Below are 23,943 nucleotides of genomic sequence, written 5' to 3' on the forward strand. Positions count from 1 at the left end.
AATATTTATATTTTACCTGCAAAATGAAAGCAGTAGAAAATATAGGTGAACAAGTTAATTCAGATCCCGCTACCTCTACTGAAACTTGTAAATGAAGAAATAGAGAGAAAAAACAGTATTTATCTTTAGAAAACTCCACAAAATGTTAAGCCTTGATCCTCAATTGTTTTCCCACAACTCCTAAAATTTTACCCAGTTTTGGCATTCAGAAAATGTCAGCTGCTTCAGAGTTTAGTTTGAGCAGTGCCTTACTCAAGGCTCAGACTAACTCTGTAGAAAATTAAATTACTGAAGTATTGCTGAGAGAAGAATTAACATTTCATCATTTAAATAACTGATCTTTGCAGATAGATGTGCAGTACCTGTGAAAAAAAGTCAAATTTTAATTTGAATGTTGATAATGTTATGTTACATGGACGTAGAGCAAAAAACAAAAATGAAAACTCAAAAAGAAAAGACTTTGATTTGAGGTCTGTTTTGACACTGTTACTTGTACAAATATTCTACTTGAAATAGCCTGTGAGAGTAGAGTTAATCATTAACAGAATAATTTTCAGTGGAAGAAATATGCTCTGATTTGTACTCCTATCTTGCCCCTTACATTTCCATTTCTTCTTTTACTTTAATCTCCTATTTTACCAAAAGGGAAAAATTATCCAGCAAGATGTGTGTAACTTTACTTTTGGTTACAAATAATTGCGTTTAATTAACTGATCATTTTGGCCATCTTAAGTGAAATATGTTAGTCCAAAATGTGTACTCTTTTTAAATGTTTGTTTTCCGTGTTCTGTGCAGTTGTGTAATTTTATGTACTATCTTTAAAAGACAGAGTGTGGATCAGTATTTTTGCCTAAGAGAACACTGTGGACTTAAGTCTTACACATTATTAATATTTCAAATCCTAGTGCTGCTTTTTGGTTTACTTGTAGTCATAAATAAGCTTCCGTAAGTCTATCAAAATATCAACAATTATTCTGTTGCATTAGTGAGGACTATTTCTTTAATGTCTGAGTGAATGCAATAGTGAAATAAGCATTGTGTTAATAAAAGATCTAAAATCAGGAGAAAAAAAGCTTCATACAGGGTAATACAAATACATGAGAAATCTCAAATCTTTTATTTGCAAATCCTTAATGTCAGAAATAAATGATCTAAAGACCTGAAAAAGAGCCAAACTACTTATTTCTGGTTTCAAGGACTTTGTTGAAAGGGTAACTGAAGAGCTTTTGGAGCCTGGAGACTAGCACAGTTTTATAGTTCAGTACATAATTTTATTTAGTGTATATGTAAAAGCACAAAGGAACTGGTATGTTCAAAAACACCAGTGGTGTAAAACAGAAGTGCTTACCTGTGCCCCATAGATGATGTCAGTCTTGACTCAAGCTGTCTGTTTGCAGTGTGCTCACAAAGACCTAATCCTGGAAAACACAGAGCAAGGTCGGGACCCCACCACTCCTATTGCCAGTGCTGGAGTTTAAAACCACTTACTGCTCCATAGTGTGGACTTAGGATTTATTTGATAGTGAGGACTGAGCTTTTCAGCTACATAATTGCACACTGCCAAATGAACTCCACAGTCTCTGGTTCTTTCTTTTGGCATTGTGTTTTCTTCTTCATTTCAACCTGTAGTTGTGCAGTACCCCAGGCAGAAATCTCCCGTGTTAAGTCTGAATGCCTTGGCTGAATTCTGGAGAAGCCATTTGGCAGAGAGAAGAGAGACTTTTTGCCTTCAAGGCCTGAGGGTATCAGCATGGTGGGGTATCCAGCAGAGCTGACGTAGCAGTGTGCATTTCCTTTCCCGTGTTGCTGTTTGTAGTACTGTGATCTGGAAAGGAGTGTTTGTAAATCATTTGCCTTCCCCCACCCCACTCCACCCCTGGATTCAAACCCTTACATTTCCCATACTTGAAGCTACATGTTTTTATTGTGCAGAGGGCTTTGTCTTAGTTTTATTGCTAAGGCTTTTTTATTTGTTGCCAAAAGTCTGGCTGCTACATTTTGAAGATCTCAAATACTAGAGGGAAAGTCTTGCTTTATGATCCTTTTTGTCAGTGACGGCTTACAGGGCTTCCACGTTTCAGAACAGAGGTACAGTACTAGGAGTGAAAGACCATTAGCCAGGACTGCTGCTGAAAAGTCCATCATCATACCAAGGCATGAATGTACTTTTTAAATGTAAATTAGGATCAATTTTTTTTTAACATCTTCCAGATATTCAGAGCTATGACATTATAAAAATACACAAGAATCTGTCCCAGTCCTCTGTTCTTCCCAAGTGAATTGCATATTACTTTGTTCCATGAGAAATTCCGAAGATTTTTTTCCACCCATTTTATTTATTGCTTATTCAGTTAAATATTTGTTAATTCTCTTTGAAGTCTAGGACACTCACTCAGAATTATGTACTTTCGCAGATGTCATTAAATATTTTGAAAAGAGTGGCTCTCTGAGGAAGAGGGCACAGCCAGGACTGCCACCGATCAACTCTTTCTCAAATAATACTTGAACTGAGGTTAAGATGTAGTCTGAGGAGCACAGGCTCACTGTTTTGGATGTAGCTGAAAGATGAGCAGCAGCAAGACTTGACTATCAAAGGTAACTGGTTACTGAACAAGCATCCTAGTGATGTGGGAATATTGTTAGTTTCTTTATCTCACGGGATTTTAAAAAAAGATAGTTTAATTAGAAACAGAGCAGAATACATCTAAATATATAACTGTTGAGCCAGATGCTAAATTTTTTATGATCTTATTATAATATACTACTAAAACCCTTCTGAAAAGGGCTTCCACTGCTATTCATATCACCGCAACAAAATTAGTTTAATTTTTGCCATGAAAAAAGGGAAATTACTTTCTGTTTCTCTGTATGAAAATTTTCAAGTTCCTGTGATAGAAGACATCTTAGTGCTGTTAGGACATCTTAGCTTTGCTTCTCATTTTCTGGTAGTTACCATATCTTTTTCTGTCTTTTCCTTAAGTGAGTGACGGGGAAGCAGTTTGAAGTGCAGAGGAAAGTAAATATTCAAAATTTTATATTATAGGCAGAGAGGAGTATTTCTGAGACCAATGTTTTCACCTGCTCATTAGTGTCCTTTACAAACTTCTGCATTGTTCAGTGGGAGAGAATTTGCAGAAATTTTAATTTTTCCTCAGGAATTTAACTGGATTTGTGTTTGGTCACTGGTGTTCTGCGTTCTCCAGCATGCTGTAGTTGACTTCTGCTTATGCTTGTACCAAAGATGTTTGACATCTCTTGAGTTCAATTCCTTCAGTGCTGGAGGAAATGTGAGGCTGTTTCTCTCAAGCTGCTTTCCTCTAGTGGTAGAGGTCAGCATTTGGCTGTGATAGTTCTCCTTTATTTTTTTGGCAGGCAGTTCTCTGACATTCCTGTTACTGAGATCATCTCCACTAGGGCTTTCAGAAGAACATCTGACTGGGGCTCAAATTTTTCACCTTCTGCTGTTCTGACTATATAGTATGTTGTAGGAAAGGTTTCAGTCCTTACCATTAATAATTAATTTGTTTCTAGATACCTTTTGTGAACTCAAAGATCTGTGAATTTGTGGTTTCTTCCTTTCACCATGATTTGGTTTCATGGTTGAGGGTGTGGATTCTTTTAATCCCAAAGATAATTTAAGAGAATAAAAGTATCATTAAATTACTGCAGTCTGAGTCATACTTGGTCTGTGAGTTTAGTTCCCTGGCTTTCCCACACAGCATTTCCGATATGCAGTGAGCTGAGGGTGTGCAGGAAAGATGGTAGAGTGACCTAGATACTATTTAACTCTTTACTAGTGGATGGCTTTCTGACACTGGGTATAGCCACTGCATTCTCAGTCCTTTTCTATGTGATAATTGTATCCATTATGTTTCCCTGCTTCTGAGTGGTTTTCATAAAAAGTATTTTAAGATTTCTATTAGGTTGTTTTAAGCATCTTGTTTAGTTAAATTGATTGGAAAAATTAGAAAATGAACTGTTTTAAAATCTGAAGCGTAGGCATTGAGATTCATCCTCAAATAGAAGTTATGGGTTCTTTCATATAGTGCTTTATCACTTCTAAGAGAAAAGTTCGTTCTACTGCCCTCTTGTAGGCAAAGAAATAGTCATCTCAGGCTCTCTGAAATAAAAAGGTCTGTAAAGCCCAGAAACACTATGCCCTTGTCATACAAGCTTCCTTGCTGGCATATGTTGAAACTGTTCAAGAAAGATGGTGATACAGGACTGACTTCACTGACTTTGGGCTCACCTGTCAGCTTTGCTGTCATGCAGTGTTTGATATTTCTTGACTCTGTGGTGTTTTTTGACTAGTCCCTTCTGTGGGATCTGCTGATGCTCTGGGTTTGTGAAACTCCTACTACTGCTCATTTTAAGAAACTTTGAATCTGTGTCTTACTGTGCTTAATGCAGATTCCATCCAGACTTGCAGTTGACATAGCCAACTAGAGGATCTCAATTTTCTCTGAGCCCAGTTGACTGAGTCTTGACTCAACCCTTTGCACAAATGCTTATGGGTTGGGTTTCTCCTGCTAGGCCAGGATTAACTTTCATTGTCTGTGTACTTCAATGTGAAGCCCGGTGATCCAAGTGCTTCCTTGGGCACACTACCAAAGTGAAGTCTGGGACATTGGACTTACCCTTCCATGATGGTGTTTGACATAATCATTATGCAAAAAGTCACTGGAGATGAGGGTCTGGGGATCGATCACATTGGTTTCAGCCAGCTTGGTGTGTTCTCCGTGGCAGTCTGGAGTGCAGTGTGCTGTGACTGCAGGACTGTCTGCAGCTCAGGACTGAGTGGGCTGACTGTGTGGTGGTTCCAGAAAGCTTCAGTTGTGCTTGGCTAGTTGTTGTAGTGATGGGATCAGAACAGGTTAATGATGTTTTTAAGGAAAATGGTATATTTAAGCTACCAAAAGCAAATTTCCATGTAAGTATCTATTACATGCTCTTTGCAAAACTGCAGAAATCAAACTCTGCCTCCTGCTTGGTTCAATCAATATTCAAAAGACTGTCTAAGCAGTGTGAAACTGAGGAAGTGTCACTGAATATGACCCTGATGCATCAACCACAGAGGTTGCACTTTAGATTTTGTGTTACAGCTCGTGATTGCTCATCTATCTAAAATTTGGCAGCAGATGGGTAGTATTTTTTTTAATGCATAACACTCCTCTGTCCCTATCTCAGCACTTAATACTACTGCAGACATCTTTTCAACAGAGCCATGCAGTTACAATCAATAATATGTGAACTGATGTTTATGCTCAATAACATACAGCCACTTAAATGGCCTTCTGAAGTATATTGACCCCTGGAGAGAACTACTTTAGTACAACCATTTTCCCTATTGAAATGGAGATATTTGCTATTCAGCACAGCTGGGACTTCAGACTACAGAAGCAAATTCAAATAGGGATAAAGTCTACATGCCATGCTATTAGGGGGACAAGGCCTCTGGAAGGCTTAGCAATGTTTTTGAATAATTTGTCCATTTAGTGCTGTTCTAATGATTGACATTAAGTTGCCAGAAATTAAAGGAGATCATACTCTGTTTATTGTACAGATTCCTTCATTATGAGGTGTTAATTCCAGTATAAAATAGCTGTTGAAAGCAGGATGTTACTATGAGTATTTCATAAAAGAACTACTGCTAAAATGCAGTTCAGAGAGACTAGAAGTTATTTGAATATATTGGGTTTTTCCCTCTACTGCCTTCCAGACAGAAGAGAGGCAGTCAACACTTTCCAAGACAGGGTGTTAGATCAGAGCAAGATAGAGGTAAGAATAAACAGATATCTTTGTGTATAAGGTATTTAACCCAGCAGGCCAAGTCTTGGAGTCATCCTGTTGACTTTGAGTTGTCTTCATATTACAAGACCAGAAGGAAAACATACAAATTGATGTATTTTGAAAAAGTTATCTATGATAGGCATTATTCCAGCAACTAGACATCTTCAACACAAGATAAATGCAAGAAAAAGCATTATGTATGCATGTACATATGAATGTATGTAATTTTTTTAGATGTAGATATGTAATTTGCATGATATGTGAAACAGTTTTTTTATGGTTCAGAGTTGACACATGGATCAGGGTTTAGGAAACGGGATGTGGCTGAAAGTGCCCTTGTACTATGACGATCTCCAGTGATATGGTTTTCAGGACTTTTATGGCATATTCTGTGGGGCATCATCTATTTAAACTGTGGGTAAAGACTTGGTTAGCAACTTTCACTAGAAGTGAAATTAATGTGCAAGAATGAATTAAAAAGTAACCTTCTGCAAGTATACAGGCTTGTAATATTAATAGATGTCTGCCTATATATATGGATATATCCGGAGAGGAGGTAACCTCACACTAGCTAAGACTGTAGTCAAAATAACACATTTTGATTTATACTGTTCTGACTAAAACAAGGGAAGCGTAGAAAAATGATATTATTTTTTATTTTTTATATATGTATTTTTATATATTTATATTTATTATATTTTTGCCTTTTCCTTAATTCCCTTCCACAAGAAAAAGAAATATGCTTAGGAATAGACAAAATAATTGACAATCCATCATATGCTGACAATGACTGACTTTGTCTTCCTTGGATGGAGGAGGAGGAATTGAAAAATAAAAGGTCTTCAGGTAGAGGGACTCAATTATTCTCTCAAGCTGATCTCTACTGTTTAACACAGGGGAGAAAAAAGAGTTATGATTACCAAGGACTGCTCTGTTATGTCTTCATAGTTTTATTCTCTCTGGCTGTTAGTGTAGGCTCTACAAAATCCGTGAGGCTGAAATTTTCCAAGATTTATGCCTGGGTGTAGAAATAGTGCCTTACTTTCAGATTAAAACAACTAGCAGTGGTAAATCAATATATGCACGTCTGCAGACCTGCCATGAGCTTGGCTTATAAATACATATTAGCTTTCATCTGGGTTAATTTCTCATCTTCCCAAATCATTGTCTTTAGTAGTGATCATTTCTCAGTATGAAAAAAAGGATAAAAGAAATCGCTAGACTTTAGAAATAATATTTTGGACTTGTAATTTTAACCTTTTTGGTGCTTTTTTATTTTGCTTGCAAATGAATTATTATTTAAAAATCTTTCATGGCTATATGAAACTCTGTGCTCTCATATTTTTTTATATTCTTTCTGGGAGCCACAGAAACTATGATAATTATTTGCAAATAATTCAGGGTTTGCTTTCAGTTGTGTGTTAGATGCAGGGTTTTTTTCAGTGCTTTGTTCTTAACCTAGGCATAATTTGTGTCCATTCTGTAGCATTACACTAAGAAAACAACAAGGTGAGACCATTTGCTTTCTTCAAATAACATGGTTTCCTTCTTCCATTTGTAACAGTAGGAAACTGTAACCTCTTCCCATATACCTGAATATCCTTGTTAGTGGTTGCAAATGCAAATTGCTGGAGAAAATCTAGATTGTCCTGTGTTTTCTTAAGTAAGAATAATTGTAGTACTAAAAAGTGAATTAGCCAAGAATTCTGAATATCTTTTAAATTAGTTATCTTTTTTTTTTTTGTAAAATCTGGATTTTCCAGAGTTTACTCTGCTGAACAGGATGCTGGACAGTACAGATTATGAAGCACAGCCTGCTTTGTGAGGGAGGCATTGAAAGGCAGATGTCTTGATTTTTCTAATGTTGCAGCATTTACTGGTAACTTCTTGTGTGGATCATCTTAATATGTTGGTTGATTTCAGATAATTTATGATTACTGAAATTTATTGTTTGCGACTATGCGAATAACTACAAATGATTTTCATATGAATGATCCTCAGTTCCACGTCTTACGGTAAAACTTTCTGTAATGCTTTCAGTGGAAGAACACTTAATATAAATTACAATATACTACATTAGCAGTAGAGTAGTAGCAAATCAGTTTCTATACTGTTCAATCTGATTTGCACACATCACTTCATATTTAAAATATTTTTCTCAAACGAACAATACCACATAATGAATAAGAGAAACACAAAGTGGTCTTTCATTCGCATTGCTCATCAAACTCTCTAGACCATTGGCAGGAAACAACACTTTTAATGTCAACCAGCATTTTTGTCCCTACAAACAGATGTTTGAAAACGTAACTCTATGCAATTTACACATTTTAAAATACTTCACATGTGTGTTTTTAAATGGATGAAATGAAAAATCTCCTAAAAGCGTAGGCAAAAATTAATTAGGATAAAATAGTTTAGCTCTCCTGATCTGTAGATTTCATAAACTGTAAAGATTATGATAAACAATTTCTTCTTCTGAAAGAACAGACATTTTGTTTGATGCATTACTTTAATTTTAATTTTCTTTTTCTTCAGTTTAGGAGTAAGCAAGCTATGGTTATTTAGATAATACTTGCATTTCAAAGTGTGTCAAAGAGGCAAATCTGTTTGTGTTTCTGATAGGTTATTTGTCCTGCTTAACCTATAAACTGTAAAGTAAGAAGGCTACTGAACTGACAGATAGCCTAGCAGATGGTTCAGAGATTATACTAAATCACCTCAGCTTGTCAGAAGTCAGGTTGGGTTACTGCAGGGGCAGAGGCTTCAAGAAGCATTGAATAGGATCATTTTTCACAATTTGTTACTTGAAATTCTGTTTTTCTTTGCCACATGTGACATCTTGTGTCTTCACAGTTAAAACGGCTATATAATCAACAAATTTAGGACCAGTATGTTAGGACCCTGGCTTTCATAAGAATCATTAGGATGATGAGAATCATTAGGAGTCAGAAATGTGAAAGCTGATCTTCTATGCAGGGCAAGGTGTCAGCTCTTCCACTTTAGCTGCTATTGTTCTCTCCTTTTTCAGTGTCTGGAGCTGTTGTGTTGGTCCCTCCCTACCATAAAGTAGAACATTATTTTCTTGCCTAGCCTATGAAAGATTAAAAGGAAATTATATGCCATGTCATCATGGCTAGGCTTCGCGAACGAAGATTTGGGAAGGGCTCTACCCACGTTTGTTGCAAGCACACTGGTGGCTAAAAAGGCCAATGTGAGACAGGCATGTCCGGTTGCAAAAGGCACAGCAGAAAGACTCCTTAGGTGGTAAATTCTGCAAGACACGATTCTTTCTGCGTTGTCTTTTCTCCTCAAGGGTGATCCTGCGTGCTTTCTCAAAAGCATCAGCAGCGTTATAGATGGTGTGTCTCCAAACCTCCCGATTTGAGGCCAGAGTAGACCAGTTATGTTGATCAATATGGCCAAGGCTGAGATGTTGTTTCAGGGAGTCCTTGTATCTTCTCTTCGGAGCTCCTCTCTTGGGGCTGCCAGTGGCAAGTTCACCATAAAGCAAGATCTTAGGGAGGCGGTGTATTTAGTAGTAAAAATCATGTTACGGATGAGCAAGGATAGGCCAAGATTCAGGGCTTTGACAAAAAACTGTCCTTGAAGAGAGGGTGATTATTAATCATAGCTCTGCCAAGTATCTGAATTCACATCCTCAGTGGAGCAACTGAGACTACAGATGCTGATAAACTTGTCAGAGCCTAGAATAGAAATTACAGGTTCATCCTTCAGAATTTGCCTTTTTTTTCTTTTCAATTAACTAAAAAAGCCCCCAAAGAAACCCTAATGTAAAGATTTTATACTTAAGTTTTTAAATCTCTTTTTAGATCAGTACTACTGCTGTTGTGTTTTTTCTCAAAGTAGCATCAGCCAAATTCTTTTTGATGCCCAACAGGACATCAAGACAGCTTTCTCCTCCAACTCCTCTTTGCAGGGTTTGTGTATGTCTGTCTTAATGGATTATTTTAAAAATTTTTTCCCCCATGGTTGTATCATCATAGGCCTGAAGAATAACTGCTTTTTCACGTATTGCAACATTCTTAACCTTATAAAATAAAACTAAATAAACATGCCCTCACATTTTTGTTGACTTAAGACTAACAGAGAGAACACCTCTGCAGGCAGTTGTTGGAAATCTGTTCATTTACTACATACTAAAAAGCCACATTAAGAATGCTGCTTTAGTGTCAGCTGAAATATGTCTGAAACATTTAAAATGCCTGGAGACACTAGTACCCAGAGTCTTTCGTGGTTGTGCTAAATGAAAGGATGTGGTACAGTGGGTCATGCTTTTAAGATAATCAATTTGTTGTGCGAAAAGGAGCATACTAATTGAAAAACCTTTGCAAAAATGTCATAAAAATAGCCGTAGGATACTAACACGACTCTTTCCCCTTGAATTTCAGTCAGGTTCTAGGGATGGATAGAGGTTATTCCCATTTCTACAGAGCAAGAACAAGAAGAAGCAAACATTTCCTGATTCTAAAATCATGTCTTCCCTGTCCCCACAACTCATCTTTGTCTGAACGAGGAAATAACTACTCTTGAGAAAAACAAATTGGGTAGCTGAAAAATAATTATTTCCAAAATCATTTTCTGTGTGTCTCTTCACTGTCCACCAGGATTTTGAATTCTTGTTTATTTTTAGCTTTAAGGAGTATTTACATTTGTGTAGAGCGTGTACACTACAAACCAAATACCTATTCATAAAATACTGCTTTTTATTTATTGAAATTAATATTGTCCGAGAAACGAAGGCATTTGTTCACACTTTGCAAAATTGTGTATGTCCGTTGTGCAAAGCCTCTGCTCCTTCAAAGGCAGGCAACTGTAAGAGATGAGAGAATATCTGGGTTTGGATCTGATTTTGCTGCTTTTGATAACTTCTCAGGGAAATCTGAAATTGTAACCTACTGAGCCTGAATAAAAAATTCTTTGTACCAAAGTAACAGCAGTTTGCACTGGGCTGATATTGGTAATGGCATTGGTAATGATGATGACATATACTCTTATCCACTGATTCTTATTGAAAACACAAATATACAAAATTTAAATGAAGAATTAAAGGTAGAGAGCTTATGAAGAAAGCACTGCTGGTCTTAATGAAGAATTTACAGCAGCATGTAAGACTATTGGTTTGTCTTTGAAGCCAATGATCTGTGGAGGTTTTTTTGGTTGTTGTTTCATTCATTGATTTTGTTTGCAGGGGTTGTTTGGGGGATTTTTTTGTTTAGGTTTGTTTTTTTGTTTGGGTTTTTGTTTGGTTTTTTTAAGTACACAGATTTCAAAAGTAGTCTTTACATTCATGCACACAATGTAATTTTCATAATTTTGTAAAGACAAAACAATAATTGGCTTTTATAAGAATTAATTCTAATTTATTTGTACGTATTACTTATCTCCTGAGTAAAATAATAAACATTGACAATGAGAACTTCTTGGATATTTGGATATTTTGAAAACACCATCTTTCTCTCTGAAGTACCAGAGAGAGTCAAAGGGACAATTAGTAAGAAAGGAAGGAACTAGCATTATGTCAAAACCATATGACCATTTAACAGCATGTCATGAAAGCAACACTTTAATTTAGATTAATGAGGAAGTTCTATTTTGCACATCATGAAAAATATCATCTAATGCCTGAAACAGGGCACATCTGGTGGCACTGATTAACCCAATGCTTGAATATCTGAAGCTAGTAAAGGAGATTTTACTGAACCAAATAAATTAGCCTAATCTATAACAATTTCAAAACAACTCATACTAAGCTAGATTATGGGTACTCATTAACTGTAAAATAAAAATATGAAAAGTTTAAGTGCAACTTTTTATGTAATGTTTAATTATACTTTTGATAGTAGGTACTCATTGTGTTCCAGTAGAAGACTTTTAGGCCCATAATGGCCATAAACCGAGTTATTCCAAAGAGTTTCTCAAAGAATAGTGTGTCTTCCAACAACAGAAAACAAAATACAGACAATATGTTCTCAGCAATGTCTCCTTCTACACTACGGCATAGATGTGGTGAAGAAGAATTTAAAAATGGAAACCATATGGTTTGATTCTGTTCTCCAAACTCAGTATTCTGCTGGATTGAATAAATTTCTTTATCCAGTTTTTGTAAGAGAACATTTACCCATAGCTGAAGAGCAGGATCAGAACAGGCTATCACAAGGACTAGCAGTGTTGTATTAACAATTATTGTCTGAAGTTCCCCTTACTGGGAAGTCAAAAATTTGATACATAGAGGAACAAAAACTCTCTATATTTGTCTAAGCTTAAAAGGGAGCAAGAACTTAAGGTTCAGTACACCACTTTCCCAAAATGCAACAGAGAGAGGGAGGTATGGGAGCCAGATAAAACCTTTTGTGCTGCTCTGAGCTTGGTTTTGGATCCAGGGGAAAAGATTGCTGGGGCTGATTATGTTTCTTTGGCTTTGCTGTTGGCTTGGAAATGCTCTGAACACTGGAAGATCAGTGAGGAACTGGAGACAGCTGTCCCAAGTCAGCTCTTACTGACAACTCCCTTGACTCTTTTCCTCAGTTCCAGGGAATTTTCTTTGCTCCTTTTGCACCAGGTGTTATAGAGAAGCTGAGAACTCCAGCAGAGATGAGGCTTTCTCATGAACTGTTAGGGTTTCTTCTCTTCAAGTCTCAGCTGAGATGAATGGACTGGCTTCCACCTACTCTACAAGCAAGATAGTTGGTGGTGTGGACTTGGCTAGGAAGACCATCAGTTTCATATTAATGTTTTGAGTTGTAGTGTTCAAAATACAGTGCTCTCTGTTTGGGGAGGTGAGGATTTATCTTAAAAGTTGCACATCACTCATTTGCAGAAGTCAGAGTTTGTTATGTGCATTTATTTAGGGTCATACTGAAAGATGGCATGATTTCTTTTCAAGCAGGAATTTACTGCATTTAGAGCATGTGCAAGGTGCCCCCTGACCATGTTGTGTGCTGAATAAGGCCATCTTGAATAAGAAAGGGTTTTTGTTTGTCTTTTTGTTGTTGCCTCTTTTATTTTTAAAGCTGATTTACAGACTAAGCAGCCCCACTGCATGTTCTTTTTAGTGTTACAATTAATATATAGGAATTGCTTTGGAAGTATTTGCTTTGTGCATTTTTTCTTGTTATTTATCCCAGTCTAATAATAATAATAATGGCCCATCTTCGCGAACGAAGATTTGGGGAAAGGTCTTTTTACCTTTCCAGCCTGCGCAATGGATTTTTTAGGTGAGACACAGCCTGCGCTGAACTGAGCCCACCCTTTAATCCTAAGGTTCATCTGCCGGGAAAGTAAGACTTATTTTGATGGGAATCTATTCAGCAACTGCATTATATTTTAGGATTAACTGATCTGCTCTCCCACGTGACCCTTCTTGCTGGATCTGCCTGTTTGTTGTGCTCTCTCTAGTCTTTGAGTCACCTGGTGAGAATATTGGCTCCCTACTGAAATTTTGGTGTTCAACCAGATTCTCTTTCCTTTCATTATTCTACCTTAAAGTGAGTTCATGTACTCAGAATCACTTACATGTTATGAAATCCATGTCTGGTTTTACCACATGACTCTGACTCTCAAAAGTAAGAGCATTCCATGGAAGGCATTGATAAGATGCTAAGATGTAAAAATTAATCTAGAATAAACACAGAAGATATGTAGCATTGTTTCTGCATAACAGAGGAATTCTGACAGCACTGCAGTAATGCAAGCTGTAACACCAGGATCTCTAGGAATGCTCTTTTTATAACTGGGTTGGACTTAGGCAAAGAAAGAGCACTGCTCATCTTCAACACAAAGTTCTGGACAGTTCAGGATGAAGGACCTGAGCAGCAATAAAAGGCAAGGATTTTTCATGGTAGCAGAGTTCCTTCTGGCATGTTTGTGTCCATGTCAGGTGGTAGAGAAACCCTTCACAGCACAAGCTGGAAGATAGTTTGAAAGTAGTATGAAGAAAAGCTTGGTAGCATAAGATATATTACATTAAGCTGTTGTGGCCAAAGATTTGAACAATTCATTCCAGAGAAACCTTATCAAGCCTCTCACTACCAGTTCTTACTGTACCTCCCTAATGCACACACAGATAAGTTCTTTCAACACTTAAAAAAAAAGCACTTGGGGCAGAGAGTTCAAGCTACTTCATTCCCCATTCTTTGTCATACTTATGATGGCATCTTACCACCCTCACATTTGCAAGTATGTTCATTATATTACCAGATGTACAAAGGGAAAAAAATAAACAGGGGTTCTGGTTGATACGTCTACTTAGTTTTGTAAGGACCCTTTTATCTCAACATCATGGAGGTTGCCAAAATTAGGCTTCAGAGATGTTTTAAATGTCAAAAGTATCTCTAGCTATTTGTAATAAATCTTTCAGGGTGATTGTTTGCACTGGTTTTGACCATGTTGCTGAACAATGTGATTTTAAAGAAGTATATGGTGATGCTTTGCTTCAAGTCTTCCACTTCAAAAGTATCTAAGACAAAGGCATAGTGCTGTGTTTGAGATTCACATTGCCTGGCAATAGATTTTGGGGCAGCTGAGCAGATGAAGGTAATTCTTTCATTTCTGCACCAAGAGTATGTAATGGGCAGTGGTAAGCATTATCCTATTAAGCAACAGTACTGCATTTCTTCCTAACTTGGTTTTGAACAAGTTTCTTCTTTATCTCCTATCCAGATAGACATTTGTATTGGTGTTCTGTACTATAATGATAGCTCGTACACTGTTCACAGGCTGTTACTGGGCATATCCCTTTTAATCCCATACCCAGTGCACCCTGGCAATTATTTACCTGCCTCTTACCCAAGCCCTCTCTTTCTCAATATGTGAGTTGACATTGGTCCAAGTGCTGTGTAGAAAAGAGATGCAAAGCTGAAAACATCTTCCATCTCCAAAGATAATTCAGACTGAAGAGAGAATATGTTAAAAGCACTCAAAAAAAACAAAAAAGGAAAGTCTTTATTGCTGCTGAACATTAATTAGATATTATTTTTAGGAGATAAATAACCCACTTAATAAGAAATACCTAGTTGCTTGTCACCAGCCAGATTAGCAGTTATTTCTCAAGACTGATACTGAATTTAAAAGAAAGCATATTTTAAAAAATTGCTCCATGGGCGAGGGAATGAGCAATTGCCAATCACTGTAGAAGTGATTCTGCCAGCCATGAGAATAGTGCTCTGCTGTAGTTAGGAAGTCTCACCAAGCATGCAGTAAGGCTGTGGAGCTGGAGAGAAGCCTCTGCACAGTGCCTAAGACAACTAGATGTACAGGAGCTTTGAGAGGAATTATCATCTTCAGGCATGACCTAACATAATAAAATATAAATTTTCTCTTGCTTGCTATAATCCTTTTTTTTTTAAGCAGGTGATACGTATCAGTTTACATCATGACTGATGTATTTTATAGCTCATTGATTTCTGCTGGGTTTTGATTGCAGTGGCACCTGACAAATTGAAGACAGGAGACTTTATTAAAAGCAGAGTATTAGGACTGTAGAATTCAAGGGGAAGAAAGTAGGTTTTTGCGATGGTCATCATTTGAAGGAAGCACTTGGGAGGAACTGCAAGGAGTAATTTCCTCTGTTATCAGACCCCATGTTGGGAACAAGGAGGGGATGTATCCCTCTGGCCCGGGTCAGGGCGGGTAAACTGCATTTCTGTGCCTCATGGTGTGAGTGGAAAGCTAGCACATGGGAATATCGTAGGAGAAATCCTGGCGATAGTTGCTATTGTTATACTGGTTCCCAGTTTGTTCCTAGACTCACACTGCTGAAATTTCTTGGCAGCCTTCCATGGTGGCTGGTTCTTTGCAGGAGCCGTGCTATCTAGATCAGTGAAATAAATCACTAAGCCATCTTGCACATTGGAAGGTGGTCCACAAATTTGCTGTAAAGAACAGACATGCAGGCACCTGTTTATGGGCTGGTGTGTGTCAGCATAGGTGGGCCAGTGCAGTCCACAGCCAGCCCTGACTGCCCACCCTGAACCAACCGGCTGAGTTACTGTGCTTACATAGATACCCAGTGCTGTAGTTTTTCACCACCACCTTCTATGCTTTCAAGAACTGAAACAGTAGGAGGGACAAGATCATCCTTTGGTTATGTAGCTTTTCTCTTTAAGAAGCTTAGGGAAGCTGATAGGGTATGGAGAATGCTGGCTGTCAAATGTCATGCTGGGTGCAAGCGACCTGAACAGTTCGCTTCTCTCATTTATAGCATGTGCTTTTACTCTGGACTAAGAAAAGTTCTGCAGAAGTTTTGACTTAGGGATTATAAAGCTTTCGAAATGGAATAACATATCTGGAAAATAAGTGGCACTAATAAGGAAGTACCTGCTCCAACTATTAGGCACAATTTCTATTGTTTTATTACAGCTTCTAAAATGGTATATTTAGGTATGCACTGATTTTCATTGATGCTTGTACATTTTTAGGCTATAGATGGGTAGTTCTATTTTATACCAGTAAGATGCTCACAATTTCAGATAAAATAAGAAAGCCTTCACCTTGTGGCTTATGTTCCTGGTTTACTCCCTTGCAACCATTTGAAGCCATACAGTAGCTCACTGAATAAACAGAAACTGGTGAATTGAATTGAAATTGGTCACAAAGATTGATAACTACGTTGAAACTTGTATTTAAATGTTCTTTAGGGGGAAAGTACTTTGTAAATAGATTTTGTCTTTGAATAACAATCACTTTGCAAGTGAACAGTTATTTGAGTACTCTTAGTGAACGAAGCATCATTTATTAGACCTCATATATTTTGAAGAATTTTAAAGACTAATACAGCTACTACAGAAATTGAGTTAGTTGTCTTTTGACATAACATCTTTTTGAAATGATACTCGCTCTGTTGCAATTATATTTAGCAGGTAAGATGGCAAAACTTTATTCTTCTCCAAATTGCCCTTTCTTATACTGATAACATTTCTCATAATTTTCAGCTTATTTTGGTTTCTTGTACAATGATAAGGAGCCTCTTAGCGCACAGTGTGTAGATATACCTGTTAATGTAATAAGTTGCATTATATTCTCATGTGAAAGCAAACTACTGTTGCATCGTTTCTTTCTTGTGTGCTCACAGTACTGTATCAAGTGTAGTTCACAAGCAAACAGGAGGTTGTGAGTGAGGAGCTTGGGAAACCTGTGTTCCATTTCCAATTCCGCTGCTGATGCAGGCCAACAGAGTTCCTGCTTTTAAATTGAAACTGGGATTTGTCTTCCAAGGGAAATTTCAAGTTTTTACCAGGAGCAATAAATTCTACTCTAAATGTGATCAAAATATCCAATTCTGATAAACATTGTAGAGTACTTCAGACACAGCAATTTTTCCTATAACTGGGTTTGCTTCTGCAAGATTAGTTGCTCAGATCTCTGTGTGCTCACCTTTGGGCTGCATAGCAGACTGATACCTGGGCTCATCAGTTACTGAGAAGCTGAGGAACAGGCAGTGAGAAAAAGAAAATCAAAACTTTCCTGAGGAATGTTTTGATTTTAGTTGAAATTGTTTATATTAACAGAAATTTACAGAAAATTTTTTGCCACTTTGTTGATCAGCTTTCATAAATCTTCCACTTGTCACTTTCCAGAGCAGAATAATATTAAATTAAATTTAATATTTTTCTGTTTGTCAGTTGAGGTTTTGTTGGGTTTTTTTCTCTTTTTTTTTCTTCATGTACAGTGTTAGCTAGCAAGCCTAGCACTGACGGGGCAACTTGTCTACTTTAACTGGTATATATACTGAGAGAGTCCAAGCTTCCGTCTAAAATGTGGTGTCTTACATGTACCACGATTTTAATTGCATTGTATTCTTTTCTATAAAGAACTTTTTTCCTGGCTTGCTTTGTGATTCTGTTGTGCCACTGAGAACATAAGGTGAATAGAAAAGATCGTGCTTGAAACTGTTAATCTTTTTTGTCATTTCCATCTACACATGAGTTTTCATTACATATAGTCTATATATTGTTCAATTTTGCATAAAGTGAATGATACTAGGGTATAAAATAAGGTGATTTGTGTATCTGTTATAATAGGATGTTCTTTTCTCATTTTCTTTACATATGTGTAATACATTTTAGGTATGGGAAAATTGTATCCACGAAGGCTATTTTGGACAAGACAACAAACAAATGCAAAGGTACGTACTCTTGCCTTTATATTCACCTGAAAGTCATAACTGATTCTATACAATACATTAATGTTGTATTTTAAGTGCTTTCTACCTTTTTTTTCCTTTCTCTCTGTTCTTATTCCTAAACTAGTCTTATTCTTGCCCGTGGTTGGTGTATTCAATCCATTTGTCTCCCGTGGAGCTGGCAGACAGCCTGTGTCAGTGGTGCAGCCAAGCTGGAGTGAAGCTGACATGCACAGTGCTGGCTGGCAGTTTGCCTCTATTTTAAAAACAAAATTGGAGTTAAAAGCAGCTTTCCGCCTTTTGCCTGGAGAAACTAGGGAAGCTTACAGAAGACCATTCAACTATACTAGGCATCTAAAAAAAATATACATTGTGGAAATAAGCTCCATTGATTAGAGTAGCTTAAAGCAGCACTTAATTACATGTTCCAGTACTCTAATTGTGTTTTGTTATATGCTATTGAGTGTATTGGAAGCAAAGAGAGGGTTCGTTTTCAGCAAAGTAATTGCATCTGGAAAAAAAATTAGAACTCCTTTAGATAAACTGGATACATCAGTTCACTGATTTTCATCGCTCATTGCAATTGCAGCAAGATTATATCCCAGTGGGTGCATGGTGGGAGAAGGAGTGGCACTGAAATACCAGATTTCAGAGTTTCTTTTTTTACAATTAAGAGGATAATTTCTAAGCAAATTGAAGTATTAAGTCAGCTGATTTAGCGATGTTAATAAGCATAACGCCCGTGAATGAGGATAAAGCTGATAGGCAGAGGGAGGAGAGTTCATCATTAATTAAGACACAGTTTTTGTGCAGAACTTGGAAGCAATGCAGGGGCATGTCTCCTCAGCTCCCCATCTTAAGAACTTAAAGGGATGCTGACAGTTCAGAAACTGAAATTTCTGTAGTTTTTTCCTAGCTTATATGCAGATGTCATTGTGACTAGGAAAGACGAGATGACCTTTTCAATTATTTTAATTAGTTAGTGCCTGTGATTGCACTTAACTGATTTAGCCTGTCCATTCCATCAGTTCCTGGAGTCTTCAGTAGTCCTGTCGGTGATACAAATTCTCACATTAATGCTTTAAGAGATTTAAGCTGATTTTTCCAATACAGAATTTAAATCTCATTGATGAAAAGCAGTAGCTAACAGCCTGCTTTGACACCATACTGCAAGGTAAGACTCCAGTGAATCTTGCTGCATGTCACTGAAATTGTGATAGGAACATAAGTAGGCAGAATGCAGATATCTAACTGGAATTTAACCAAAAGATTGACAGCATCTCTGGCTTTTGCCAAAAAACGCACCATGGCATTTAAAGTAACTGGAACAACAAGCAATTGAGTTTATATATCATCTAGAAGGTGGCAAAGCCAGCTTTGGTGGCATGCTTGGTGTCAGTAACTTTGTATTACACCGTGCAGGGTGTTGGTGATAACCGAGACTGCTGTGGGTATGGAAAGCTAGTTTGGGGTATGGGAAGTTAGTCTTGCCTTGGCGGCACAAGATTTGATATGAACTAATTCGCTTTGATTCATGTCAGGATTTAACAATCCACAACACCACGTGTTACACAAAACAATATGCTGCTTTCTTCAGCTTCTTGGCAGGATAAGCCAACCTCCGCTGATATACAAGGCTGCTTGAGTTGTTTTTCCCAAGTTAGAACTTTAAAGCTGGTTCAGTTACATCATTACACAACCTTTTCTCAGTATAAATATATTGTAAGAAAATACTGTTATATTTTGAAGAAATATTTCCATTTTCTACTCCTCTAGAGGTTTTTTTATTGTTGGGTTTTTTTCTTTTAACCCAACCTGAACATTGGAAAGGGATTTCGTTAATGCTTGGGCAGTTCAGTGGTGGAAAGGAAGGGGATTGAAAAGTGCACAATGAGGTTTGCAATAACATCTAGTGAAAGTAGCTTCCAAACTCTGATGGCCTTTTGGTGAGCCTTGAGCATCCAATTCTCTGGTTGTATTAAAAATCCCAGCCTGTAAGGTCAGTGTCTGTTAAGGCCAAGGTTTATTGCAATTTGGACATCCTAGATGTTGTTGTTCAGAATAAGAAAAGAAGTTATTGCAGATGTACGAAATTTGTTACAATGAAATTTTGGGTTATTTTAATATTTAAAGATTGCATTATATGGCATGGAAAATGCTTTCAGGACAATTTTTCACATTCTTGTTTCAGCAACAATGGGAAAAATCATTTGCTTTCACTGAAGCTGAGTTTTCACTCACTTTTTAAATTACCTGTCTTTTTTGTATATACAACGAGGTAACTCATTAACCAAAAATTGGATAGATATGTGTCTTTTAAACTAAATCCATCGCCCCGTTTTGAATAAATGAAATTAGACTTATTCATCATTTATTCAAACTGGATAAGAATTTAGTTTAAAAAAGTTAACAGATGATGCTTTACTTAGTGATCTCTGTGAAATAAGCTCCTGTTAGAAGATACATACCAGATAGCATAAAGCAAAGCACCATATTGCTTGTTAGCAGTTTGGCCAAAATCCTGGGGCCAAAATAAGTGGGCATGGAAATGGATTTGTTCCACTAGAATAGATCCTCACCAGTTCAAGGTTCAAGAACTTTGCTAGGTTTGTTGGGGTTTTTTTTAGTTTGTTTTTTTTTTTGTCGTTTTGTTTTGTTTGTTTGTTTGGTTTTGTTGGGTTTTTTGTTTTGTTTTGTTTTTATTTTGGACTACATGAAGAACATAAGAGTTCAAATTGTTGTCCCTCTTGATCAACAGGAAAATTGTATTAAATAATAACTGTGCTAGTAGCATGGTTGTTTGATATGAAGTGTTTGATTATAAGCTGGTTACTCTCTTGTTAATTAAATGTTTTCTACTTCAGGTTATGGTTTTGTTGACTTTGACAGCCCAGCAGCTGCTCAGAAGGCAGTTTCTGCTTTAAAGGCCAGTGGAGTCCAAGCACAGATGGCAAAGGTGAGTTAAAATAACCAACTAATTCTTGCAATGGGTTGTAAAGATGAACAAGCTTGTATGTTAGCAGAACACAGGCAATGTGGAGTTTCAAGTTGTGGGCCCTTTACAGAGAGCCATGTGATATATTAAGGTAACAAAATGGAGGCTTTTGACTGCCATAACCCAAATCATCTTAACTAATGAAATAAAGAAGCATAGGAAGCATAGTATGTTAAATTCTCCAAACTGATCTGATTGCATTTATCAATTTATTCATTATAGTATTTTCCCTTGGCTTCATCAAATGAAAGTTTAGCAATAAATTGTAAGAACTACAGCAGGCTTAATGAGTTAGTTTACAGCACAAGGTATGAAAGATTTTTTACATTGCCTGCTTGTTACTGAGGTTAGCAGCATTGCAATTTGGGGATGAATTTTTAAGAACAGCATGGCAAAATTTAACCTTTGGACTTTGTTTCAGCCCTTTTTTTTCTGTTAGTGTGAGTAAAATTTAAATCTGACCATTCATGATAGATGTCTTGAAATTTCTAGCCATCTCTTTGACTATCTATTTCTGCATCAAGGCAAAACCAAGAATTATTAAAAAACAAAGAAATGAGACCTATCTTCTTTTCCTCTGATTTTTAATGATCCTTGTCTCAGACTCAGGTTATTAGTCACATGTGATCTTCACAGCAGTGCTCTTTTGGCATAAGTTTCTCAAATATATAAAATTAGGGAGATGATACATTAGTAATGATTTCGTCATGCATTCTTGTTGGGTCTATGGCCTGATTCCAAAAGAGTGCCATAAACACCTCAACAAATTTATTAACTATAGAAAATATTACCAATATAATCTGTTGGTACCTCTTAAAGCAATTTTTTTTTATTTTCAAAATTATATTCTAAATTTTAAAAAAATTAAAATCTAGTAATTAACTAGTAATCTTAGAGGCTTTTTTATTAACGTAGCCTGCTGCAGATGTAGTAAATCTTTTATAGTTATCCATTAGGTACAGATTTTTTTCAGATGAGATATTTTCCACAGCTTCTAAGCTGAAGAGAACAGTTAAGCTAACAACATAAACGTCTTAGGATGGATTCCAGGGTAACAAAATGGAAACCATATGTTTCATACTTAATGCGTGTTTCATTACAGCCATGACAGAAACATACATGCTTACTGGAAAACACTTGATTATTTTTTTCTGTTTATAAGGTTTTATGTACTTAATAAAGGTCTTTTAATTAATCTTTAGGTTTTAGGTAATCACTTTAAAATATACACCAGATTTTTCAAAGCCTCTGTCGGCCATCTGATGGATATGATATCTAGGTAGGAGAGGCAAAAAGAGAATGTGAAGTCATGTAAATTCATTTTCTTAATAAGCTTTGATGTCTGATTTAATTGTCTTCTTGAGTAGATGGAAAAGTTGTAATAATTAACTATAGTAATCTAATGAATAGTTTCTTAATTTTTTTCATGGTGTATATTTTTGACTCAATTCCTCTGACAGTTGCAATATTGCTAATATTGCTTTCTGTTAGCATTAATGAAAGAATGTGCACCAAAATACCCAACAGTTTTGACTGACTTTTCTGACATTGTGTCAAGCCTTCTGACCTGTGGGAAGTCTGTAACTATAAAGTTTGAATTCCGGTGAAATTTGTTCTGCTTCTTAACACAGGGAGAGTGTTTGAATTATTTAAGAGACCATCCCAATGAACAGTACTACAAAACAGTCACTAGGGACTACAAGTTTAGGTACTTTGATTTTTGTCTGTTTTGAGCGACTGGATTTTTTTTTTTCCTGGGCAGTGTTGCTCTCCTTTTGTCTGAAAAGTCATATCTCTGCTTAGATGCTCCAAACTTGGAATGGCCAGTCACAGTTGTTTTAACAGGATCAGCAAATCAGACTCTTCACATGCAAGACACTGTAAAAGTTTGTGTTTGTGCATTTAGTATTTTATCCTTTTGCATTTTACCACCTGTGCCATGAAGTGATGGTCTTGCAGTGAAACTGCTTAAGCCTGAGTGTCACAGAGGAAGATTTGGAGAACAGTCTAGCCACTCAATGTCCTTAGTGACCACTGCAGCTGCTTCACTTTCAAAGGGGAAATACATGCCTGTTGGCAGGATTTATCCATGGGAAGATGTTGTGATTACTCTGTGCCCAGGGTGTCAGGCAGCAGCATGGCTCCTCAGTGTTCTCACCCTCCTCCCAGATATGGTGGTGGTGGTTCCTGATCCGCAGCAGCTGAAGGGGAAGGAAAATGTTATTGCTGAAGCCACATTGTGACTCTGGCTACCGTAAAGCCCTTTTTGCGATGTCCTGCTGTAGCTATATGTCAGCAAGTTCATCTGCAAATCCTAGTTTGGTGGAAGTGGTTCAGATTTGTATGTATTAAAATTTTTTTGCTTGTTTTGTAGAGAGAACTTCGAATTGTAATTCTATTGTTTTTATTTTAAATATAATAAATAATGAAATTATTATTGTTGTTGTTATTATTATTATTATTTGTGAGCTTTTCCTATCTCTGGGGTAAGATCATGCTGTACTTGGCAGTCTGCTTCCAAGATGATCTGACTCTAAAAAAATCTAATCTCACCTGCTACGGTTTTGCTACTACTGAGCAGATCAGAAGGGCCTAGAGCCTGAAATATGGCTCCAGGCCAAATCCTGCCAAATCTGTTCCAGGGGTGTCACTATTGGTGGAGAAGTGACCACCTCTCAGGAGATGTCATGATGATGATGTTGGCAATGGAACCCTGTGTCAATGACTTATGAAACTTTGTGTCTTTAGCTATCTGCTCTTTCCAAGATCTGAATTGGGAACACTTTTCTACGACAAAACAGCCTGGGAAGTGTTTTACTTTGTGCTGGTTAACAGTATCTTCTGGTCACTGCTGAAACAGAAATGCCTCCAACAATTCCTTTTGGTCAGAAAATGAGGCTAAGAGCTTATGTAAGAGCATACTGCGTGGCCAGGGGATGGGAGTAGCTTTTCGATGGAAATTTAAAATGGAGTTAACAGGCTATTGCCCCTCTGCTCTCTTCCACTTGAGGATTGC

At 37.0% G+C, this 23,943-nt stretch overlaps 1 protein-coding gene across 4 annotated transcripts in view; it reads left to right on the forward strand.

Moving 5' to 3' along the window:
- The window catches only part of RBMS1 (RNA binding motif single stranded interacting protein 1), a 151,949-nt gene that overhangs the window by 93,057 nt on the left and 34,949 nt on the right, over positions 1-23,943 (forward strand). For all 4 annotated transcript variants that reach the window (XM_027678765.1, XM_027678766.1, XM_027678767.1 and 1 more), the window contains exons 3-4: positions 17,877-17,935; positions 20,797-20,888. In XM_027678765.1, the coding sequence (XP_027534566.1) occupies positions 17,877-17,935; positions 20,797-20,888 (151 nt within the window). The remainder of the gene's footprint in view (positions 1-17,876; positions 17,936-20,796; positions 20,889-23,943) is intronic.

This window comes from Neopelma chrysocephalum, unplaced genomic scaffold (genome assembly GCF_003984885.1).
Source record: "Neopelma chrysocephalum unplaced genomic scaffold, ASM398488v2 Primary Assembly neopelma1_44, whole genome shotgun sequence".
Classification (NCBI taxonomy): domain Eukaryota; kingdom Metazoa; phylum Chordata; class Aves; order Passeriformes; family Pipridae; genus Neopelma; species Neopelma chrysocephalum.